Raw genomic sequence first — 18,274 nt, forward strand, 5'->3', positions numbered from 1 at the left:
AGGAGACAATCACCTCACAGCAAACAGCCCCATGGGAGATGTAGACACGCAGCACAGTCAGGAAGACACACAAATAGACAGATATACATGATGCACCCAGACTGACAGAAAGCTAGATGGAGGAAAAGTTAGTCAAACTGTGACATGCATACAGTGAGTCATTCAAATCTGGTTGGCTGCTTTCCAAAAACAAAAGGTCTCAAGCTTTCTAACAGAACAACAGTGTGTTCTGTCTTTCAGTTCCCAAGATAATCTATGTATAAACTGAGTTTTGAATCAGTCTCGATTTGAATTAAAGAAGCGATTCAGCTTTGTGGGCAGTGCCACTGTATGAGCTACTGAAACAAATATGATAGCTTTGCTCAGTTGGTTGGTCAGCAGTTCACACACAGAATTTATGGTGTTCTGTGTTTTGCCCAGTGAACATTGTTCGGTGGAGTTGGACAAAACCATTTAGCAGGAAAAGAAAGTTACATATTAAAATGCATTATTTTTATAGATCAGTCTCTGTATTTGTAAGATGCGTTATTTCTTCTTTTCACCTGAATTCTCCCTCATGTTGTCTGTAAATTATTAGACAAATATCAGGCATTCCAGCATCGGAGAAAAAAATGGGGCAATATACATCAAGATACCGGAAAAACTTGTTTTTGCCATTCCTACAACTTTATTTTGAACAAAATATTACAACATAAACATGACATTTGTTTATATTGCACAATATCTCCACCACAACAGTAGATATTATGAAGAAAAGCCACTCGGCGTCGTCCTTACGTCATCAAAAAGCGACGTGACGGCTTGTTGGCGACGACGACCGTGTAACGTTGGTGTTCGGGAAATTCCTGGCAGGTAAATACAGTTTGTTCTTTAAGATATTAACGCTGAATTAAAGTTGTTATGCTGACATTGGACGTTGGTCGCATCGTTTCCTTTGCGATCTTTAAAGTAATTTTAAAGCGGTTTAAAGATGAAACAGCACGTAAAGCAGGCACTATTTGTCTTAAGCTAAGGTTAGCGCCTCAAACTGTCAAATACACGTTGTAACAGTAGCATAAGTAAGAGTTACATACATAATAACGTATGTTTTTTTATTTTTTATTCACAGGTTTCTTTCTTTGGATTTGAAACCGCTATATCGCCGTGCTGTTTCCAGTTCAGCTGTTAATGAATCCACTAATTAGACGGAGACTTCCCCCGTCGGTGAGGAGTCTTCTGACAGACATCGGCCCAAAGGAGGAATGGACCGAGTCAGAGCCCGATACAGTGACCAGAGATGGGATTATGCTCCCGTCCAGAGGAGCTGCTCGTGGTCAAGAGGAGTTTCTCAAGCCGACTGAACCACAAGATGAAGAGGCTACAGTCGATGTCAGTAATGCCAGAAAAAGTGCAGTCTGCATGTTGTGTAAAAGCAAGCCTTCTTGTTACACCTGCCCTCGGTGTAACCTGCATTACTGTAGCTTGACTTGCTACCAGAGTCCGGATCACTCTGTCTGCTCTGAGGACTTTTACAAGGAGTCTGTTCTGCAGGAGTTGAAGGATATGGGGACAACAGAAACTGAGGGGAGAAAGAAAATGCAAGAGATTCTTGTGGGACTCAGACAAAAGGCAGAACATACAGAAGGGGGGATGGAAAGTTTGTTGAAAGAAGCTGGTATTTTGTCATGTGATGCAGATGAAGGGGAAGGAGAGACAACAGAGAAAGTGCAGGTTGTGGAGCTCCTTTCCAGGTTAGCAGAGCTTCAGCAGTCTGGAGGAGGGAACCCAACAGAGATTGAGGCTATTCTGAGAAAACTTGAAGAGATTGGAGGAGGGGAGCCTCTGTTTGAAGACACAGATGAGGACGATGAAAGTGCAGAGGGGGTCCTGCATTTGGCTGACAGGCTCTCGGGGCTGGATATTGACAAGCTTTCAGAAGAGGAGCTGTGGGAACTTCTCACCAGTAAAGAGAAAGAGAGGTTTATGGGTATGATGAAGGGTGGGACTCTTGGTGGGCTGGTTCCCCTTTGGAAGCCGTGGTGGGAGAAGCATGAAGGGGGAGGTAGAAGACTCGTAAAGGTGGTTGAGGAGGAAGTGAGTAAAGTGCAGAAAGAAAATTCAACAACTGTGGATAACCTGAACGTTTATAGTAAAGACAAGACCTCACGAGAAGTAAGTCAGGATCAAGGCCAGTCAGTAACAAAGTTAAGAAGGAGTCAAGGAGGAAAAAGAAAGGAAACAAGCAAGGGAAGTTCAGCAATCCCTGGTGTGCCTTCAGTTTCTGCAAAAATTCCAAAGTTGAGTTCCTTGTGTGAAAATCCATCTCCCCTGGTATGCTATGGTTTGGTTAATGCACTTTATGCCTACACCTTCACCCTGTGCCTCTTCAACAATGACACGGATTCACTCATGTTTGAGTTCTGTGATATGATTCTCGCTCTGTCCGAGGCGCTGAACTCAAACAGGGTGTTCAACTCTGCCCAGGACGCCCTAGACTGTGGCGAAAGTCTCATTTTGAATGGAGGTTACCTCGACAAAGAAGATCTCCTCGCCCCAGCTAGGGCGGTGGAAGCCGTGGCTCACATTGTAACTGGCAGAGATGGTAATGATGCTACAGGATACTGCCTGGCAGCCCTAAGCCAGCTTCGCTCAGTGCTCTCCCAGGCCAGAAAAGCACTGTCGAAAGAAGGTGAGGAAGGGGAAAGGAGACAGAAGTACTTTCTGGCAAGCAAAAAGTGTGAATTCTTTCAAGCCTGGACGTTGGACAATGCACATCGAATCCGCACACTTGCTGTTGAGTTGTGGAATGAGTATCATAAAAGAGAGCGTGTAAGGAACAGCATGGAGAGAGCAAAGACTGTGGTTGAGGAGAACTTAAAGAAAGAGAAGCACAAAGAGAATCACAAGTTAATTGAAGAACTGAGCCAATGATTTCTTTCTTGATTTTTGTGAAAGATTATGATGTTATAAAATATATGAAAACTGCTCTACCAAAATGTGTAACTGTACAACCCTGTGTTCAAAGATGAGCTTAGCAATGTCAGCGAAGTTGAATTTTTTTTAAATCGCAGCATAAAAACAGTTGACAGCTTAAAATACAAGCATATGTTTCTTTATTTAATGATTTGTTGCTTCACACATTTAAGTTGTAGTTTCAATGTTGAACATTCCAATGTAAAGAATTTAGAGTAAAAGAATAGTAAATGAGATATAAATTCAGAAATAGTGTAGGTATTTCTTTTTTTAAGCATGTGAGTCAGAATTGAAATAAAGTGATAGGAATAGTTTGACAAAAATGTTTTCTTATTAGCGTTTCAAGGACTTTTCACCACATCAAATAGGCTTCATAAACAGATCTTCCCACCTGTCATGCAGAGATGTCATTGCCCATAGCTACCATTTTCATAGCCTCTCATGCTCTAATGTATATTATATATATATTTATGTATGTGTATACATACACAAGTAAGATATTTTGTTGTATTCTGAAATCATTTCAATACACAATACAGAACTAACCACTGACATGAAGTCAATGGAACTGACGTAATTGTGGGAAAAAAAAATCTCATGCGCTGTCGGTACTCTCGCGGTATTTTCTTTGACTGGTCACGCGGGTTTGTACCTTCAACGTTACACATTGGAGGCTGCCATTAAACGAAACGAAGAAGAAAAACGACCGGGTCACGTGGTGCGGATGCCCTTCCACTGTGCGACAGAAAACATGGCTGCGCTCTTGAGATCAGCGCGGTTGCTTAAGTTTTCGCCTTCGGGCTTGCTTCAGATTACACGGACCAAAAGAAACGGACCACCGCTCAGTCGACTGTACAGCGGAGCTCCCGGCGGCCACCAAACCGGAGTTTGTTCCCGACAAATCGGCCGTGCATCTGAAAATGCGTCCAGGTATCACGCAGTTTGTTAGCCGGTTAGCCAACTGTGATCCACGCGTGAGCATGAAGCAGAGATGTCATTGAGACTCAATGATAATCAGACGCACTCAAGTATTCACACGAATATGACCTGCAGTATCAGATATGATGTGCTGGCACATGTTGGATTAGTTGTCTAAAACGTAAATAGTTAGCCAGCTGTCAGACTGGGTAAACACGACTCCTATTTTGCACAAGGTGACGATCAGACGTTGTGTAACCCTCGTGCTCACAGTCTTTTTCAAGATTCACAATTAAGCGACATTAGTTCGTAATGATAATGTTACTAATAACTGGTAGCAACCCGTGCTGTCATTCGGTGTTTGTTTCTGTTCCTTTGTTAGCTTATGTACATACTAGCTTTTAGCAAAAGGCGCATCATTTGGGACAAACGATATTGTCATGCTGTAGCTAAGCTTATTTGTGAGATAAATTATATTACATTTGGCGCCTGGCATGTTATCTTGAAGCGCTAGAGAATCTCTGACCTCAGCTAATGTCAGAGATGATGGATATCAGTCATCTGACAGCCCTTTTGCTCAAGGTCATAAAACGACAAACCGCACTTGAGCAGGGAGGGGATGCAGACATGTATCTGTGCTACTGCTTCATCCACTTGTGTATTACTGTGCACTTATTACACCCTGTGCCATTCAGATAGTGAACTCTCAGAAGAACCATGTTCTCACCCATCTGTGGCCTTTTTTGTTCTCTCTGTTCTGTCTCCTCCCGTCCCCTCTCTGAACGATCATACTCTACTATGCTTTGTTGTGCTTCCTTCTAATTCCATCTGCTATTTCCATCTCTCTTCCCCTCTACTGTCGCCATCAAATACTCTACAGTCGAGCATGGCCATATGCAGTGGGTTGTGTGCGTAACTATACTGTGGCCACAGAGCAGAAGGATGACACCAGTGCTGCGGTGCGATCCAAGCAGGCGCAGGAGTTTGACTGGGCTCTGACCAAGCTGGACAGCTCAGTGAGGAGAACCGGTCGCATCACCAAGACCCTGCTGCTTCGCATCTTCCATGACATCTGCAGGACAGGTAGGCAGAACAGTGACTGGGGGATGTCCGATGAAAATGGAGACAGTTGACTCGTTTCATGACTCATTGAACGTATAGAACTAACCCACAGAACAAGCTGCAGATTAAATGCAAGTGTTGTTTGTTAGAGAGACAGACTTCATGTCTCTAATAAAGGGGTGAGTTGTTTTTCTGCTTTTTAATAACAAAGAACACTGTCTGGGACAATCTGGTTCTTTAGCCCAGCTCTTCCCACTACTGTGGGTGGAGGGAGAAGGAGAAACAAGAAAGAAGTGCTTCCTTGATCCAGCAGCAGGATCAGCACCTTGGAGTGTGCTGCGTCTCTGTCCCTGTTAACAGTCTTCAGTCCTGACAGTTGATTGGTTGATTAGCTCCTATTTTTGCTGGTTGAACAGAGTGGATTTGCTTATTTAAGAAAATTTTTTAAAAAATCCAAAAACCCTGACCCATACATTGCCAGTGTTCTATGTTAGTTTTTATTGCCCCGGCTGATTAAAGGTCTTTCCTTCTTTTTTTATTCGGTAAATCCATCCTCACCCTCTGCTCTTGCCTGTTTGCAGGTTATCCAAGTGGGAATCAGGCCTTGTTGCTGCTGCGTAGCTGTGGATCACTGTTGCCAGAGGTACCCCTGGAGGAGCGCACTGAGCTGGCACACCGTGTGTGGGAAAAGCTGCAGGAGTTGGGTAAGAGGCGGCACCAGTGGCAGTAACCTAACCATCTTATTGTCCAAAGTACTATCTTATTGTTCACTGATGCCGAACTTGAAAGTGTTTAATCATAGTAAATTAGTGACTATAGAGGAATTACTGTCTAAAACTGTCCGTTTTATAGTCATGTTGATGTGTGCATTTCCCTCACCAGGTGCACATTACGATGTCAGTCACTACAATGCCTTGCTGAAAGTTTACCTGCAGAATGAGTTTAAGTTCTCCCCTACTGAATTCCTGGCCAAAATGGAAGCAGCTAACGTCCAACCAAACAGAGTAAGCATTGCAGTACAGTATTTGACCAAACACATGCTTATACATATTTTTACTATATCGTCAGTGATTCAGACTATATATAAAGATATATCACACAAGAGCTCCCCAAAAGTGAAACCAAAAATTTTGATTGCCCCCTGGTGGTTGGCTCTAGAATAGGTCATAAATCTGCCCCCTCCTGGGACATCAGCCAAACTAAAAACTCATTGTCCATCTTTACATATGTCAGTGGCTTGAATCCATCAACCACAACAGTGCTAATAGAACAGAAACATGAAGCTTTTGACTGGTACACATAGTGTATTATGCAACTTGATGCTTCACATCACATACTTCACCCTCCCTGATCCACGCTTTGATTGATTTGCACAGGTTACCTACCAGAGACTCATAGCAGCCTTCTGCCAAAATGGAAATATCGAAGAAGCCAGGTGAGCAAATGTTCTCTTCTCCTCGTTCGTTCTGATTTAGCTGCTTTTTTGTTTTTGCATTTCGTCTTTCTTCTCTGCTTTCTCAGCACCATCTTGGGTTTCATGAAGAGCAAAGATTTACCCATCAGCGAAGCTGTTTTCAACTCCCTGGTGACAGGCCACGCTCGTGCAGGGTGAGCATCACTGCTTTTGTCCTTACAGCACGTTGTGCTTAATGACACATAAAACGGCTGGTGTTTAGATAATCAGATAATTTAAAGGTCTGGTTCTCTGTCACTGTGCAGGGACATGGAGAGTGCACAAAACATCCTGACCGTGATGAAGGGAGCCGGAATTGAACCGGGTCCTGATACATACGTATCGCTGCTAAACGCCTATGCTGAAAAAGGAGACTTGGACAGTTTGAAGCAGGTGTTTATTAAATAGGTCATCCGTCCACCCGTTCTTCTCACACCCCCTAATCTTTCCTCAGTTTTCTTTTCCTTTCCATACTTTATCCATTCTCTGCCTCCCAAACTCACTCACTTTCCTCTTTCTCTTCATCACCTCTGTCAGACTTTGGAGGCAGCAGAGAGTGCAGACTGCAGTCTGATGGACAGGGACTTGATGCAGGTCATTTTCACGCTGGCCAAAGCTGGACACCAAGAGCACATCCCAGAGATAGTCGGGCGTCTGAGGCACCAGATTGGTTATGTGCCAGGTACACATGCACACATGCCTCATGTTTTTCCACATCACTGTAGTCTTCAGCAGATAATGTGGTGCTATTAAAAAAAAAACGGTTTGTAGAAACAATAGTTTTTTTGTATGAATGTAATGTGTTGTAAGGTGCAGTATGTTTGCCAAAGGTCGGCTAACGTTTGCTGTGTTTGTTCATCACCCATAAAGAAGAGATAATCCAGCAGAACCAGATGGCTGACTTATTGAACTGCTAACTAATAATCTGTATTTGTAATCATCTAGACAGTGTTATGAGAGTGAGCAGATTGGCATTTTTTGTTGTTCATCTTGTAGATGCCATGAACTTGTGCCTGAGCCTCATCACCCAGGGCATGGAGGACCCGGCTTTCAGCATCCTGAAGACTTTCCCCATACTGCAGTCTGATAGCTCCAGAACTGAATCTGCCAACGTGGGGGCCTTCTTCCTCAGACACTGTGTCACCATGAATGCGGTACATGAACAAGCAGATCCTCATCCGTTGTTCTCCTACCTCAGTCTTATAACGCAGCCACAGTTTCACAAACAAACTTCCTGCACTATTTCAGAGCATTGATACTTGTCAACATTTGGCTGTTAGCTAGCGTTAATTTAAAACTTAGTTGCAGTGTATGTTGACTATTAATTTCAGTGGTTAAACTGATATTGTTTTCTCTCTGTGTGCCCTGCAGTCAGTGGAGAAGTTGGGCCTCTATTGCAAAGAGCTCCAGGAGTCAAATATGCATAGTGCACCGCTTAGCTTCACTCTGTCCTGTGCTCTGGAGGCCAAGAAGATTGGTAGAGTACACACTTTCATTTAGAGAGACCTGAACATCCACATGCACACAGATGGATCCTCATTCACTATTTCTATACACACGCTTATTTATGTGCTTTTGGTGGGCTGCAATGTAAGATTAAGGCATTTACATTAGTATTTGTTTTATTTGCTTTATTTTTGCAGGTATGTCTTTAGAGCTGATGAAGATTATGAAGGAGCAGGGCTTACCCATAAGGCCTCACTACTTTTGGCCCCTTCTCACTCAGCAAGTCAAAGACGGCAACACAGCCTGTATGTGTGCGCACACACACACACTCGCATGCACACATACACAGAGCTTTTTAATTTACACAATATATAGACAAAAGTATTGGGACACACGTCTTTATTATTGAATTCAGGTGTGGTATGGGGCTGTTTTTCAGGGGTTGGGCTCAGCCTTTTGTTTCCTGTCATGGGAAATCATAATGCTTCAGCATACCAAGATATTTTGGACAATGCTATGCAGTTTGTTGATCTTTTTGGGAATAATTCACACACTACCATTTTTCATAACCATTTTATCTTTTTTTTTGAGCCTATCCTAAAAGACAGTGATTACATGGAAACTTTGTTTTGTACCAAACCATAAAACATTTTTTCCTGATCAGGTTTTGAATGAACGAATTCATAAATACTTCTGTATGGTGTTTAAGCCATCAGTTAAAGCTGGCTCTTGAAATTAACCGCAGTAAGCTGTTGCTGAGTATTTGGATGCCAAAGCCTCTACAGTCTCAGGTGAACCATCTTATGTTTAAGTGAGAACCTAAAGAGTGCTAAAGAAAATGTGTCTATCAGCTGTTTGCACATCCAGTCTGAAATGAAGAGGATTTTTTTTCTGTGGGTGTGATAGTTTATGGGCATACGTGTTATTTTTGTGTTGTAGAGGGGGATTATGACGTTCTCAGTCCTCTATACCTGAAAGAGCTTTTACAGGAGTGATTCCATCAAATATTAATGCCCCACGAAGTGGTCCATCTGGGAGGGATTTCACTGGGCTGGGGCAGTCAAGGGCAAAGAGGTCTGATCCCTGCCTGAGAGAGTCAGAGCAGGAATAGATGGAACAGCACATACATAGAGACTTGTTCACAAACACACGTGTTCAGTTCTCTCAGGAGAGCTCTAGGAATAGATTGCAAAGTTTAGAAGAGGTCCTAACTTTCTGTGTTATACACTCTCGACAGATGAGCTCTGGACCAAAAAACACTCTTGACTTTCAGGAGGTGCATTCACACATGAATGTCGTTTATTCCTCCTGGGGTGCATTTCTACAGGACATTTTTGACTTATTGATTTACTGAGTGGAGGCTACAGGCTAAAAAATGTTTAATGTTCTTTAATTCTTTAATGTTCCTGAGTATGTTAAAAGTACAGTACATTACTTTAAGTACAGTTAAGATGATAGTTGCATACTGATTCTTTACACAGACATTTCAATGAGTAAACCTGATATTATGACATTTCCTGCTCTGACTATATAATGTTATAGCTTACATTTTATCAAGAAATTGGTGCACAATTTGTAAGGATCATTGATCTGGTGACCTTTGCTCTGTGGCAGGGGGCACTTAAGTTTCCTCGTTGTTATGGGGGTAGAGGGTGGATTAGTAGCCTGAAGCATCTCCCTTGCGCATGCAAACACACATACATGGATGCACAACCAGGTCTGAGGCTGAGCCATCAGAGGTCATTTTGCTTCAGCAGCAGTCCTCAGATAATTTATCGAACCAAACTTCAGCTCAGTTCTTCACTCAAATCTTCTCCCCTCTCTTATTAATTTTGCCCTTTTTTCCATCAAAACCCCCCCAAGTCCCAACAAATAACTGATCCCTGCACAGTCTTAATACACCACAGTTGAACACCCATGACATCCACATAGCTAGTTCATAGTTTCTATAAGACAAAGGCATTGCAAATATGTCTGATTGTGTCACACACACATGTATGCAGTTTCTGAGCCATATTCACAAAAAACATCAGGCTGACAAGTGGTGTTTCACTGCAGTCAGAGTTTCGAGTTTGTTTTACCTTTGATGACATCGTGAGAAGTTACTTTTTAGTATCAAACTCTACCCATTTTTTAACTGAACAATAAGCAATATTAAATCACACACAAAATGAAGCAGTATAACAAGAAATGGCTTAATTTACGAGATGAAATAATGGATAGTATGCTTGTTGTAGAAAACTTTTTTCCCCACTCTTTGATAGTAATTGGTGAAGAGTGCAGTGAATGTACACGTCTGGCAGATAATCACTTGTCGCTCATTTTCTTTATGAAATGCGTGGCTGGATACAGACCAGTCTGTTCCTCCCATGTTAGACACCTTGTCCAACACTCAGTGAGAAACTGGTATGGACGTCTTAAAGTCTGTCTGCCTGTTCAGACAGTTTAATGACTCAGCACATGCAGTTCAGTGGAATATTTCTCTTCCCAATTTCTGTGTCTGCTAAAAGAAATGATTATTTCCTCTCCCTTGATTTGTCTCTATTTGAGCTCATGAGGGAAATTGTCTCAGTGACAGATAGTCTGCATTTGGAGACTTGTTAGAATTCACAACTCATTATGAATGTACCCTGTCAAATGCGTTCAGTAGCGGCTTAGCTTTTAAGTGCTTTATTTATGCTGAGCTCTGGCTCTCTCTTTGGGGTTTTTTAGAGCGATTAATAAATGATGTATTTTTCCCCTGTCAGATAATTGACGGCATTTGAGCTGGCAGGGAGAGAAACTGGTTAGACCAGCGTGGCTACGGCGCAGATTGACTTCCCTGTGCGGTCCAGTCAGTTCTCAGTTTGAATGGTGAGATGCTTCATCGAATGGGCTGGCAGCATGAAAAAGAGAACCAGACATGAGTTTAAACATGCACAATCCGACACACACTTGACACATATTATTACTTAAATCCTCCAACCGTGCAGTCTCAAAACCACAGAAATGCACCAGACGGCATCCATTTAGTTATCACATTGTGGAAAGACTGAAGGACATAAGGAAGGAAAGTGGAGAAACTTCTCTCTTGTTCAAACACTCACTTGTTTCCGATGGTGTTAGCCTTAACCCTCATGAATGATGCAGCCCCTCTTTTTTTTTTTTCCTCCCCTGCTGCTCTCTCTCTCTCTCACTCTCATTGGCTGCAGGAGGTGTGTGTGTTTGGTGGGGGCGGGTGGTGGTTCGGCGCAGGGGGCAGTGCAGGTGATGTGACTGATGCGGAGTGACTTGATTTCATGTAAATGCAAGCGCTCTGAGGGAATTCACTTTGGATTACGCGCCCCACTGTGCACGGCCCATGAAATATTAAGCGCCGTGTCACTTTTTGTCCACAGGTGTCACTAGCGGGCAGAGAGGCCTGAGTTGTAGAATTGGAGGAGAGCAACGGGGGAGGGATGGGGGAGAGGAGAGAGATGGGGGGAGAGATCCCTTTGCCTTTTGATGAGGTGTGGATTTGGCGGGTTTAGCGGAAGCATATGCTGGCCCATACTTCCCACCTGCCGCCAGCTACTCACCGCTTGTCAGTCCTTGCGACACAGCACAGTCTTATCACTTCTGACATGGCGGCGTAAGAAAGAGAGGGAGGGGAACTTGCACAGGAAGAGCGTGTTTCTGGCCTTGTGTGTTTTGACCGATGAGAGATTCAAAGCCTCCCGTGTTTAAACTCCATTTCTTCCTGGCTATCCCCTCCTCCCCTACCGGACTGTTTATGTGTCCTCATCTTCAACCCTTTCAGTTGGCTGTATTGGAGAAGGTCTGCCACAGCAAACTGTAATGCAGTCCTCTATGAACTTGGCTAGAGTTAGTCGTGGGACAAAAACCAAGCGTCACCGTGATTAAAAGGGGGAAAAAAATGAAGCGGGCGAGGATGCAGTTGAAGTTTTTTGTGTCTCACATAACGAAAATGTTGTACTCTCTCAAACGACGGCCCGTCATTGCCTCACAGCGAGCAATGTCTACCTTTTTAGAGAGTCACAGACATGGAGAGATGGAGAGACAGATGGTGTTGCAGGAGAAAGAAAAGGAGAAGTGACAGGTACTCATGTTCAAGGACGGGAGGGGATGACAGCGACCGGTTCACTCCACTCCTCTTTTCCTCTCTTTTCTCCGTCCTCACTTCTCGTCTGTGACAGTTAACCTGAAGACATGAATCTGATGATGATATCTTGTGACCACTGCCATGCTTAACTCACTACTTTGATACTTCTTGCCCGGATGGTGTGTCAGGCTTTGTACTGACCAACCTGAAGCTTCCTCTACTCTTCTCAGATCTCCTCTGTGCCACATCTTTATGTAAATTGTTCAGACAGAGGAGGACACAAAAAATGGATACTCACATATCAGGATTATAGAGTGAAAAGTAAAAGACCTTGAGGGAGAACAGTACAAGTGACACCACATAATATCACATTTTATTTTGTGTTGTGTATTCACTTTTTTCCCCAGCAAGTTTGTATTGTTAGACGGTGGAGAGTTTATGCAGAATGGATGCCAGTGTCAAGAGGCGGAGGTGGTTAAAGCCCCAGACACACCAAAGCGACACTGAACTGTGTCACTCTTATGTCTGGGATTAGGACTGCGTTTGCCTTTCACACCTGATTTCAGTGTTGGTGTTCAGTTTCTTAATCACAGAATGCCGTTTTGGTGTAAAAATAGGTTGGCTCAAGTTGTTTTTATTAAGTTATAATCTCACATGTGACTCCCTGCAAAGCAATGTTAATTGGTGAGCTTTAGAGGTGCTTGCAGGTGGATTAGGTTGCCTTCAGAGAGAACCAAGTGTGTTGTTTCCCCTGTTTTCAAGATAACCAACTGCAGGCGGTTTCTTCACATTAACCAACAGAAATTCAGTTTCATGTAAAATGTTTCTTTTTTCTCAAGGTAAAAGCTGTACTGGAATAGCACCACTCACAGGCAAACTGATGGCATTTCTATAGTAGCCTGACATTTTACTTCTTAACTAAGACATACAGCCATAAGCCTGTAAACTGAGCAAAAAACAGCTCAGGATTCAAAGGATTAAAAGCTCTTGGTCACAGACTTGACTTGCAAAAAAAAAAGAAAGAAACACACACACAAACAAACATGCTTGTTGAACAACTGAAAAGTGCTGATGATCATGAAAGCTCACGGGCGGAAGCAGGAAAGCGTGCGTGAGAGAGAAGGCCAGCTTATGCATTTATACCAGCTCTCCATTCACTTGTTTTCTGTCTGTCTGGCTCACCGTGAAATTGATTATGGATTATTCAGGAGGAAGGCAGGTGCTCCCTCTCTTCTTTCATAAAAAAAGGCCAGATGAAAGCGATTAGGGGTTAAGAATGGACAGGCGGAGAGCAGAGTGGATGGATCCTCCATTGAGAAGAAAGAACAAGATCGCCTGTTTACTTTTTCTTGAAAGCATGGGAAATGGATAGTGAGAGGGGCATATGAATGAGTGATATGGACGTAGGGGAAGGCTGGATGGATGGATGGATGGAGTGGTTCAGGTAGCCTTACCTGGGATAATGCAGCCCCAGTCGCAGGTTTTAATGGCATATAAAAGCCTGGCACTCATCTTTTATTCAGCTGAAGGGAGAGACGTCCAGGTGAACACATACGTCCCAAGAGGATGCAAAAACACAGCAGTGTGTGTGTCTGTGTGTTCACAGTCTGAGTGGAGAGTAAATACACACAGCATCTTGAGGTGTGTCAACTCAGGGAAACACTTAAAGTAGTTTGCTGAAGTCTGCATGGGAACAGGGAGTATTGGTACATTGGATTTAGTCATACAGCATACAGACGCACCTAAAACCGCATAGCAACATGCACACGCACACATGTACACGTGTGTTTGCCCTCATTTAGGCCCATGTCCTTTGTGGGCACGCTTCCAGACATATGCAAAGTGCTGCAGTGCCTCGTCTGTTTGAGCACACACTCGTCTTGTGGGCACATTGAGAGTGCGTGAGTGGCTGTTCCATATGCATGTGAATGTTTTGGCCTCCTTCCCTGGGGCAGGACCCCAGGGGTCTGCTGCAGACCTGGGTGATGGTGCAAGAGTCCACCCAGCACGTTTATGGTCCGAGTGTGTGTGGCGTTTTAACTGGATTTGAACTTTCGATTCAGATGTAACAAATATTCTTAATTATATGTATCCCAACACAAGCAGCAACTTATTAAAACTTATATAGCTTATTATTACTTGCATTGTTGAGAAATAAAGTTAATACGAAGCTGGTTGAAAGAAAACTGAGCAGCAGTTTAGATCACTGACTAATTATTCAAATATATATTGTTAGAGGTAATATTGTAATATTGTTACAGCCTCTAAAATTTGTTCTCTTTGATTTTCTGGCATATTCTGTAAATCTAAAATCCTTACTTTGTGTGTGTTGTAGTTGTGCATGAGGTATTGAAGGGCATGCTGGAGCTCGGGGTGGCCCCTGATGTTGAGACTTTATCCAACTATGTCATCCCTCACTTCCCCAACATGGAGGCAGCTCGACAGGCCATCGAGGTAAACCATGAGGCTGTGTGTGCGGCTTTTTTTAAAAAAAAAAAAAAAAAAAGAGGGGCAGTCGTGGATCAGCGGTTAGGGTGTCGGACCCGTAACCGGTGGATCGCTGGTTCGATTCCCCGTCCCGGTGTCCATGGCTGAGGTACCCTTGAGCAAGGTACCTAACCCCCACTGCTCCCCGGGCGCTGCACGCGGTCGCCCACTGCCCCGGGTTTGCTGTGTGTGTGTGCACGTCACTTGGGTGGGTTAAATGCAGAGAACAAATTTCGTTGGAGTGAGTTCCCTCCAATGACAAAATATGTCACTTTAATTTAACTTTAATTTACGTGTGTGTACCAGAAAGTTTTCCGCTAACGTAAAGGTGATGTTCCTCTGCTCAGGAAGTAGGTTTGTCTTTGGAGTCGGAGGGTTTCTTGTCTTCAGAGGTCCGTACCTTGGCTGTTAACGACCTGGCCAAACTCCACAGTTTGTGTAAGTACACACACACACACACACACACACACACTCCAAAACACATTCCATAGATGCTTTGCTGCATCTTTAGCACCCATCATCATAAAAATCACAGCTTTGCCTGCAGGCTAATTGGACTAGAGTCAACACACACACACACACACACACACACACACACACACACACATTTGCCCATTTACTCCTCTGTGCTCATCAGGCCTTTTAAGAGATTAGTCTGTGTGAATATGTAAAGAGCGAGAACGAGGGGCGCCTCAACTGGCAGAGGGATGGGATGGAGGAGGCTGTTACATAATGGATGATTCTTCCTGTTTTCTGTCTTTCATCTCATTTTATTCTCAAACATCCCCACTCGTTCTCACCGCATACGTCGCTCCGTTTACTCTTTATGGATTTGGGAGTCAACCCAATTTTTTTTCTCCTTCACATTAGAAAAGTTTCCAGTGTCCAAAACTGCTGCTTTCAGTTTTTCAGATTTAAATAATTTTCATTTTGTAATGTTATTGTTATTTGGTCACTTTTGGATTTTTGGTCATACAAATCAAACTATTTAAAGATGTGACCAGGCACTAGTTGAAGTCCGGGAAATCATATTGTCTTATGTTTTCATCATAGAATCACATCTGTCCACATGAAGACAAGTTGTTGCTGTCTTTTCTTTATCTCTTATAACTTATCTATCTGTCTCCTCTGTATTTTCCAGTATCCGATCCCTCCTTCCCCTCATTGGACCTCGTTACTTTCCGTGGCAGCCTCATCTCAGGCTTCAGAAAGTGAGTCAATTAGCCCATTGCATGTTTATGCCTCTGTGTGTTCACCATCATTTCATATTCCACATTTCTCCATATTTTCCCTCACAACTCCTGGCTCGCACTTTGGGGAGGCCTGTAGCACAATGGAGGTCACTGCAGCATATGCTGTGACTATGACATGTGCAGCCTATCACACCATCTACAGTGTCTGTGTGTGTGTTTTTGTGTGGGCAGCTGCAGGGAAAAACATCATACACACAGAGTCACATACGCGGGTGCCTCATGCATATGGAGGCCGTCATCCCTCAGCTCTTACCCCAAAGCTCCGTGGGAGATATGCAGATTAACAGATGCCCACCACTGCCCCTCATATCCAGACCCCCAGTACTGATCTCACACTCCCACAGACACACACACACACGCTTGCAGAGTTGGCCTTAGGACGGGGGTCTGACCCATGGGCTTTTGTTGAAGGGGTGTTTATGAATATTTACAGTTTAACACTGCACAGCCGCACAAAAACACTCCGGCCTCGAGAGAAGCTGGAGGTGAGTTGAAGAGAAAAGTGCTAACTTGTCTGCAGGGACCAAAGTTATTTCTTCCGTTAAGGAGTCAAAATGCACTCAGTTGACCTTAACGTTGTGTTCTTGGACACATAGTGGCTAAATGTTAATTTTTTAAGAAAACAGGTAGAAACAGCAGATGTACAATTCCAGCAATGGAGTTTTGCCTATTTTGAAACCACAAATAAATGTAGATTACCAGATTTGTTTTTCTGCAGACGTTGGCATGTTTTCTCTGTCTCTTTCTGTGTGTGTGTCTTTTTAGATTTTTTTTTTTAATCAGTGTATCTAATTGTTTGTCCCTTTTTTTGTGTCTGAATCCATTTCCTTTCCGCCATTTGCTTTGCTCTCATTGCATTAACGCACACACCTACACACTCTTCTAACTGTTACGTTTCCTGACAGGGTCATAATTGGGCTTGTCATTTGGGGAGTGTGTATGATGATGTGTGTGTGTGTGTGTGTGTGTGTGTGTGTACATGTGCATGTACACGCGCACCGTGTCATTGCAATGTGGGACCTGCCCCTGTCAAAGACAAGGTCAGGGGATAATTTAATCATTAAAGACCTCTTCTCTCATCGCTCGTCTCCCCCCTCTCTTCTCTTTTCCACTGACTAGCTGACAACACCAGAAATGTCACACGTTGTCATCATTTAGCCTGTGTGTGTGTGTGTGTGTGTGTGTGTGTGTGTTTTGTGGTTTCCCAGGCTTTTGTGCTTCCATCTCTCCACCCTTTTGCTGTGGGTTTGAGAGTGTCAAACTGAAAGATCTGTCGTGCTCTCTTGCCTTATTGTATTAATTCACTAGCTTTGGCAACATGACAGTGTCAGTACTGAGTATCAAGTAACTCAAGTTAGTTGAGTCGCATTTTAATTACTGCTTGAAAATTGATTAATTAATTCATCTAAACCTATTTATCTCATAGTTAAAATCTTATACTGTATGTGATGTGCACGGAATTGGTATTCCAAATTGGTAAAAATTTACAGCAGCTTGAAATAATTCACCTACAAGCCCACCAAGAGTCGAAGCAGTGGACAGCATAGAGAGTATGAAGACATTTTGCGATACTGTGATTTCATAGCTTTCAGTTAAGGAATAATTTCTGAGCAGATGGGGAAAATGGGAAGGAGAGGAATAAAAATAAGAGCTAAAACCGCATTTGAACAAGCGGAGGGGAGAATGAACACGTGTTGGAGGTGTGTGTGTTGTTTAGGTGCTTCTTTAAGAGATGCACAGAAACCCTGACATGCTGGGGATCTTGTTGACCAACTGGTGGTGCGCATCAGCTGAGTGCTCATGTCTTGTCCTCTACTGCCCCCTGCAGGTCTGACGACGTGGAGAGCATGGTGAAGGTAAGACGCGAGAGAGCCCACATCTTTGAGTGTCTGTAATTATATACTGTATATGTAAATACCAGTACAGACAAACAAGATTTCTAATTTGGAAAAAGCATAAGTAGCTGAATAAGAAAGAGGAAAACGAGCCTAGAAGTAAAAAAAAAAAAAATAGAAGACAAGCATTCAAGTTCAAACTAAACTCTTAAACGCTGCTTTTTCAGTGAGATTAGGTGAATTGTCAGCTGTCTGTATGACGCCTTATTTCTCACAACATAATCGCTATGATAACCAATTTACTCACCATCTGCTGCATACGGGGTTACATTTACGAAGAATATACAATATGACAAATGCCATCTGCTGCCTTTTATGCAAATGTCCTCATGGCACACTGAGCATATAAATAAAGAAATGTTTAGAATGGATATTCAGCTTCAGGCAATTTTTTAGGCAAGATGGTTTGCAAACAAAAACACAATTTATTCACACTCATACTATAAACTTAAATAAAAATAAAACAAAACGGAGGTTGAGATAAAAATAAATGTTTAGGATTTGATATTCGAAATGAAGCAGTTTAATCCACAATCCTGTCTGTGGTTTGATGTTTCTCGTACCTGCTGTGTAGGATCTCCTGTCAGTTTTATTAAGTAAAATCTTTGTTTCACTGTGTTTCTGTCTTTGTATTGAATTTGTTCATCTTTTTTCCAGATTACTAAACTCCTGTACGATGACAAGCGCTTCTGCAAAGCAGACTCTGATAATCCTGCTGGTGAGGAAA

General features: G+C 43.0%; 2 protein-coding genes across 3 annotated transcripts in view; both read left to right on the forward strand.

Moving 5' to 3' along the window:
* The first annotated feature begins 762 nt into the window (after window positions 1–762).
* Window positions 763–3,275, forward strand: znhit2 (zinc finger, HIT-type containing 2). Of its 2 annotated transcripts, none has more exons than XM_046402705.1 (2): window positions 763–852; window positions 1,157–3,275. In XM_046402705.1, exon 2 carries the CDS (start codon window positions 1,168–1,170, stop codon window positions 2,908–2,910), a length of 1,743 nt encoding a protein of 580 aa, XP_046258661.1. In that variant the 5' UTR covers window positions 763–852; window positions 1,157–1,167; the 3' UTR covers window positions 2,911–3,275. The 2 variants fall into 2 exon arrangements, with proteins under 2 accessions (XP_046258661.1, XP_046258660.1); XM_046402704.1 differs by having other exon boundaries at window positions 780–852; window positions 1,109–3,275.
* A 355-nt stretch (window positions 3,276–3,630) lies between these two features.
* The window catches only part of lrpprc (leucine-rich pentatricopeptide repeat containing), a 50,363-nt gene continuing 35,719 nt past the window's right edge, over window positions 3,631–18,274 (forward strand). Inside the window, exons 1-16 of the mRNA XM_046401843.1 lie at window positions 3,631–3,882; window positions 4,751–4,953; window positions 5,514–5,636; window positions 5,815–5,936; window positions 6,309–6,367; window positions 6,454–6,540; window positions 6,652–6,778; window positions 6,923–7,067; window positions 7,382–7,539; window positions 7,757–7,862; window positions 8,029–8,136; window positions 14,248–14,366; window positions 14,747–14,837; window positions 15,541–15,610; window positions 17,481–17,508; window positions 18,205–18,265. Of these exons, the coding sequence (XP_046257799.1) occupies window positions 3,677–3,882; window positions 4,751–4,953; window positions 5,514–5,636; window positions 5,815–5,936; window positions 6,309–6,367; window positions 6,454–6,540; window positions 6,652–6,778; window positions 6,923–7,067; window positions 7,382–7,539; window positions 7,757–7,862; window positions 8,029–8,136; window positions 14,248–14,366; window positions 14,747–14,837; window positions 15,541–15,610; window positions 17,481–17,508; window positions 18,205–18,265 (1,813 nt within the window). The 5' untranslated portion in view covers window positions 3,631–3,676. The remainder of the gene's footprint in view (window positions 3,883–4,750; window positions 4,954–5,513; window positions 5,637–5,814; window positions 5,937–6,308; window positions 6,368–6,453; window positions 6,541–6,651; window positions 6,779–6,922; window positions 7,068–7,381; window positions 7,540–7,756; window positions 7,863–8,028; window positions 8,137–14,247; window positions 14,367–14,746; window positions 14,838–15,540; window positions 15,611–17,480; window positions 17,509–18,204; window positions 18,266–18,274) is intronic.

Source organism: Scatophagus argus, chromosome 10 (assembly GCF_020382885.2).
Source record: "Scatophagus argus isolate fScaArg1 chromosome 10, fScaArg1.pri, whole genome shotgun sequence".
Taxonomy (NCBI): Eukaryota; Metazoa; Chordata; class Actinopteri; family Scatophagidae; genus Scatophagus; species Scatophagus argus.

Excerpts from the sequence above, each read along its gene's own strand:
- znhit2 (XM_046402705.1), top strand. The coding sequence starts at position 1,168 with ATGAATCCACTAATTAGACGGAGACTTCCCCCGTCGGTGAGGAGTCTT.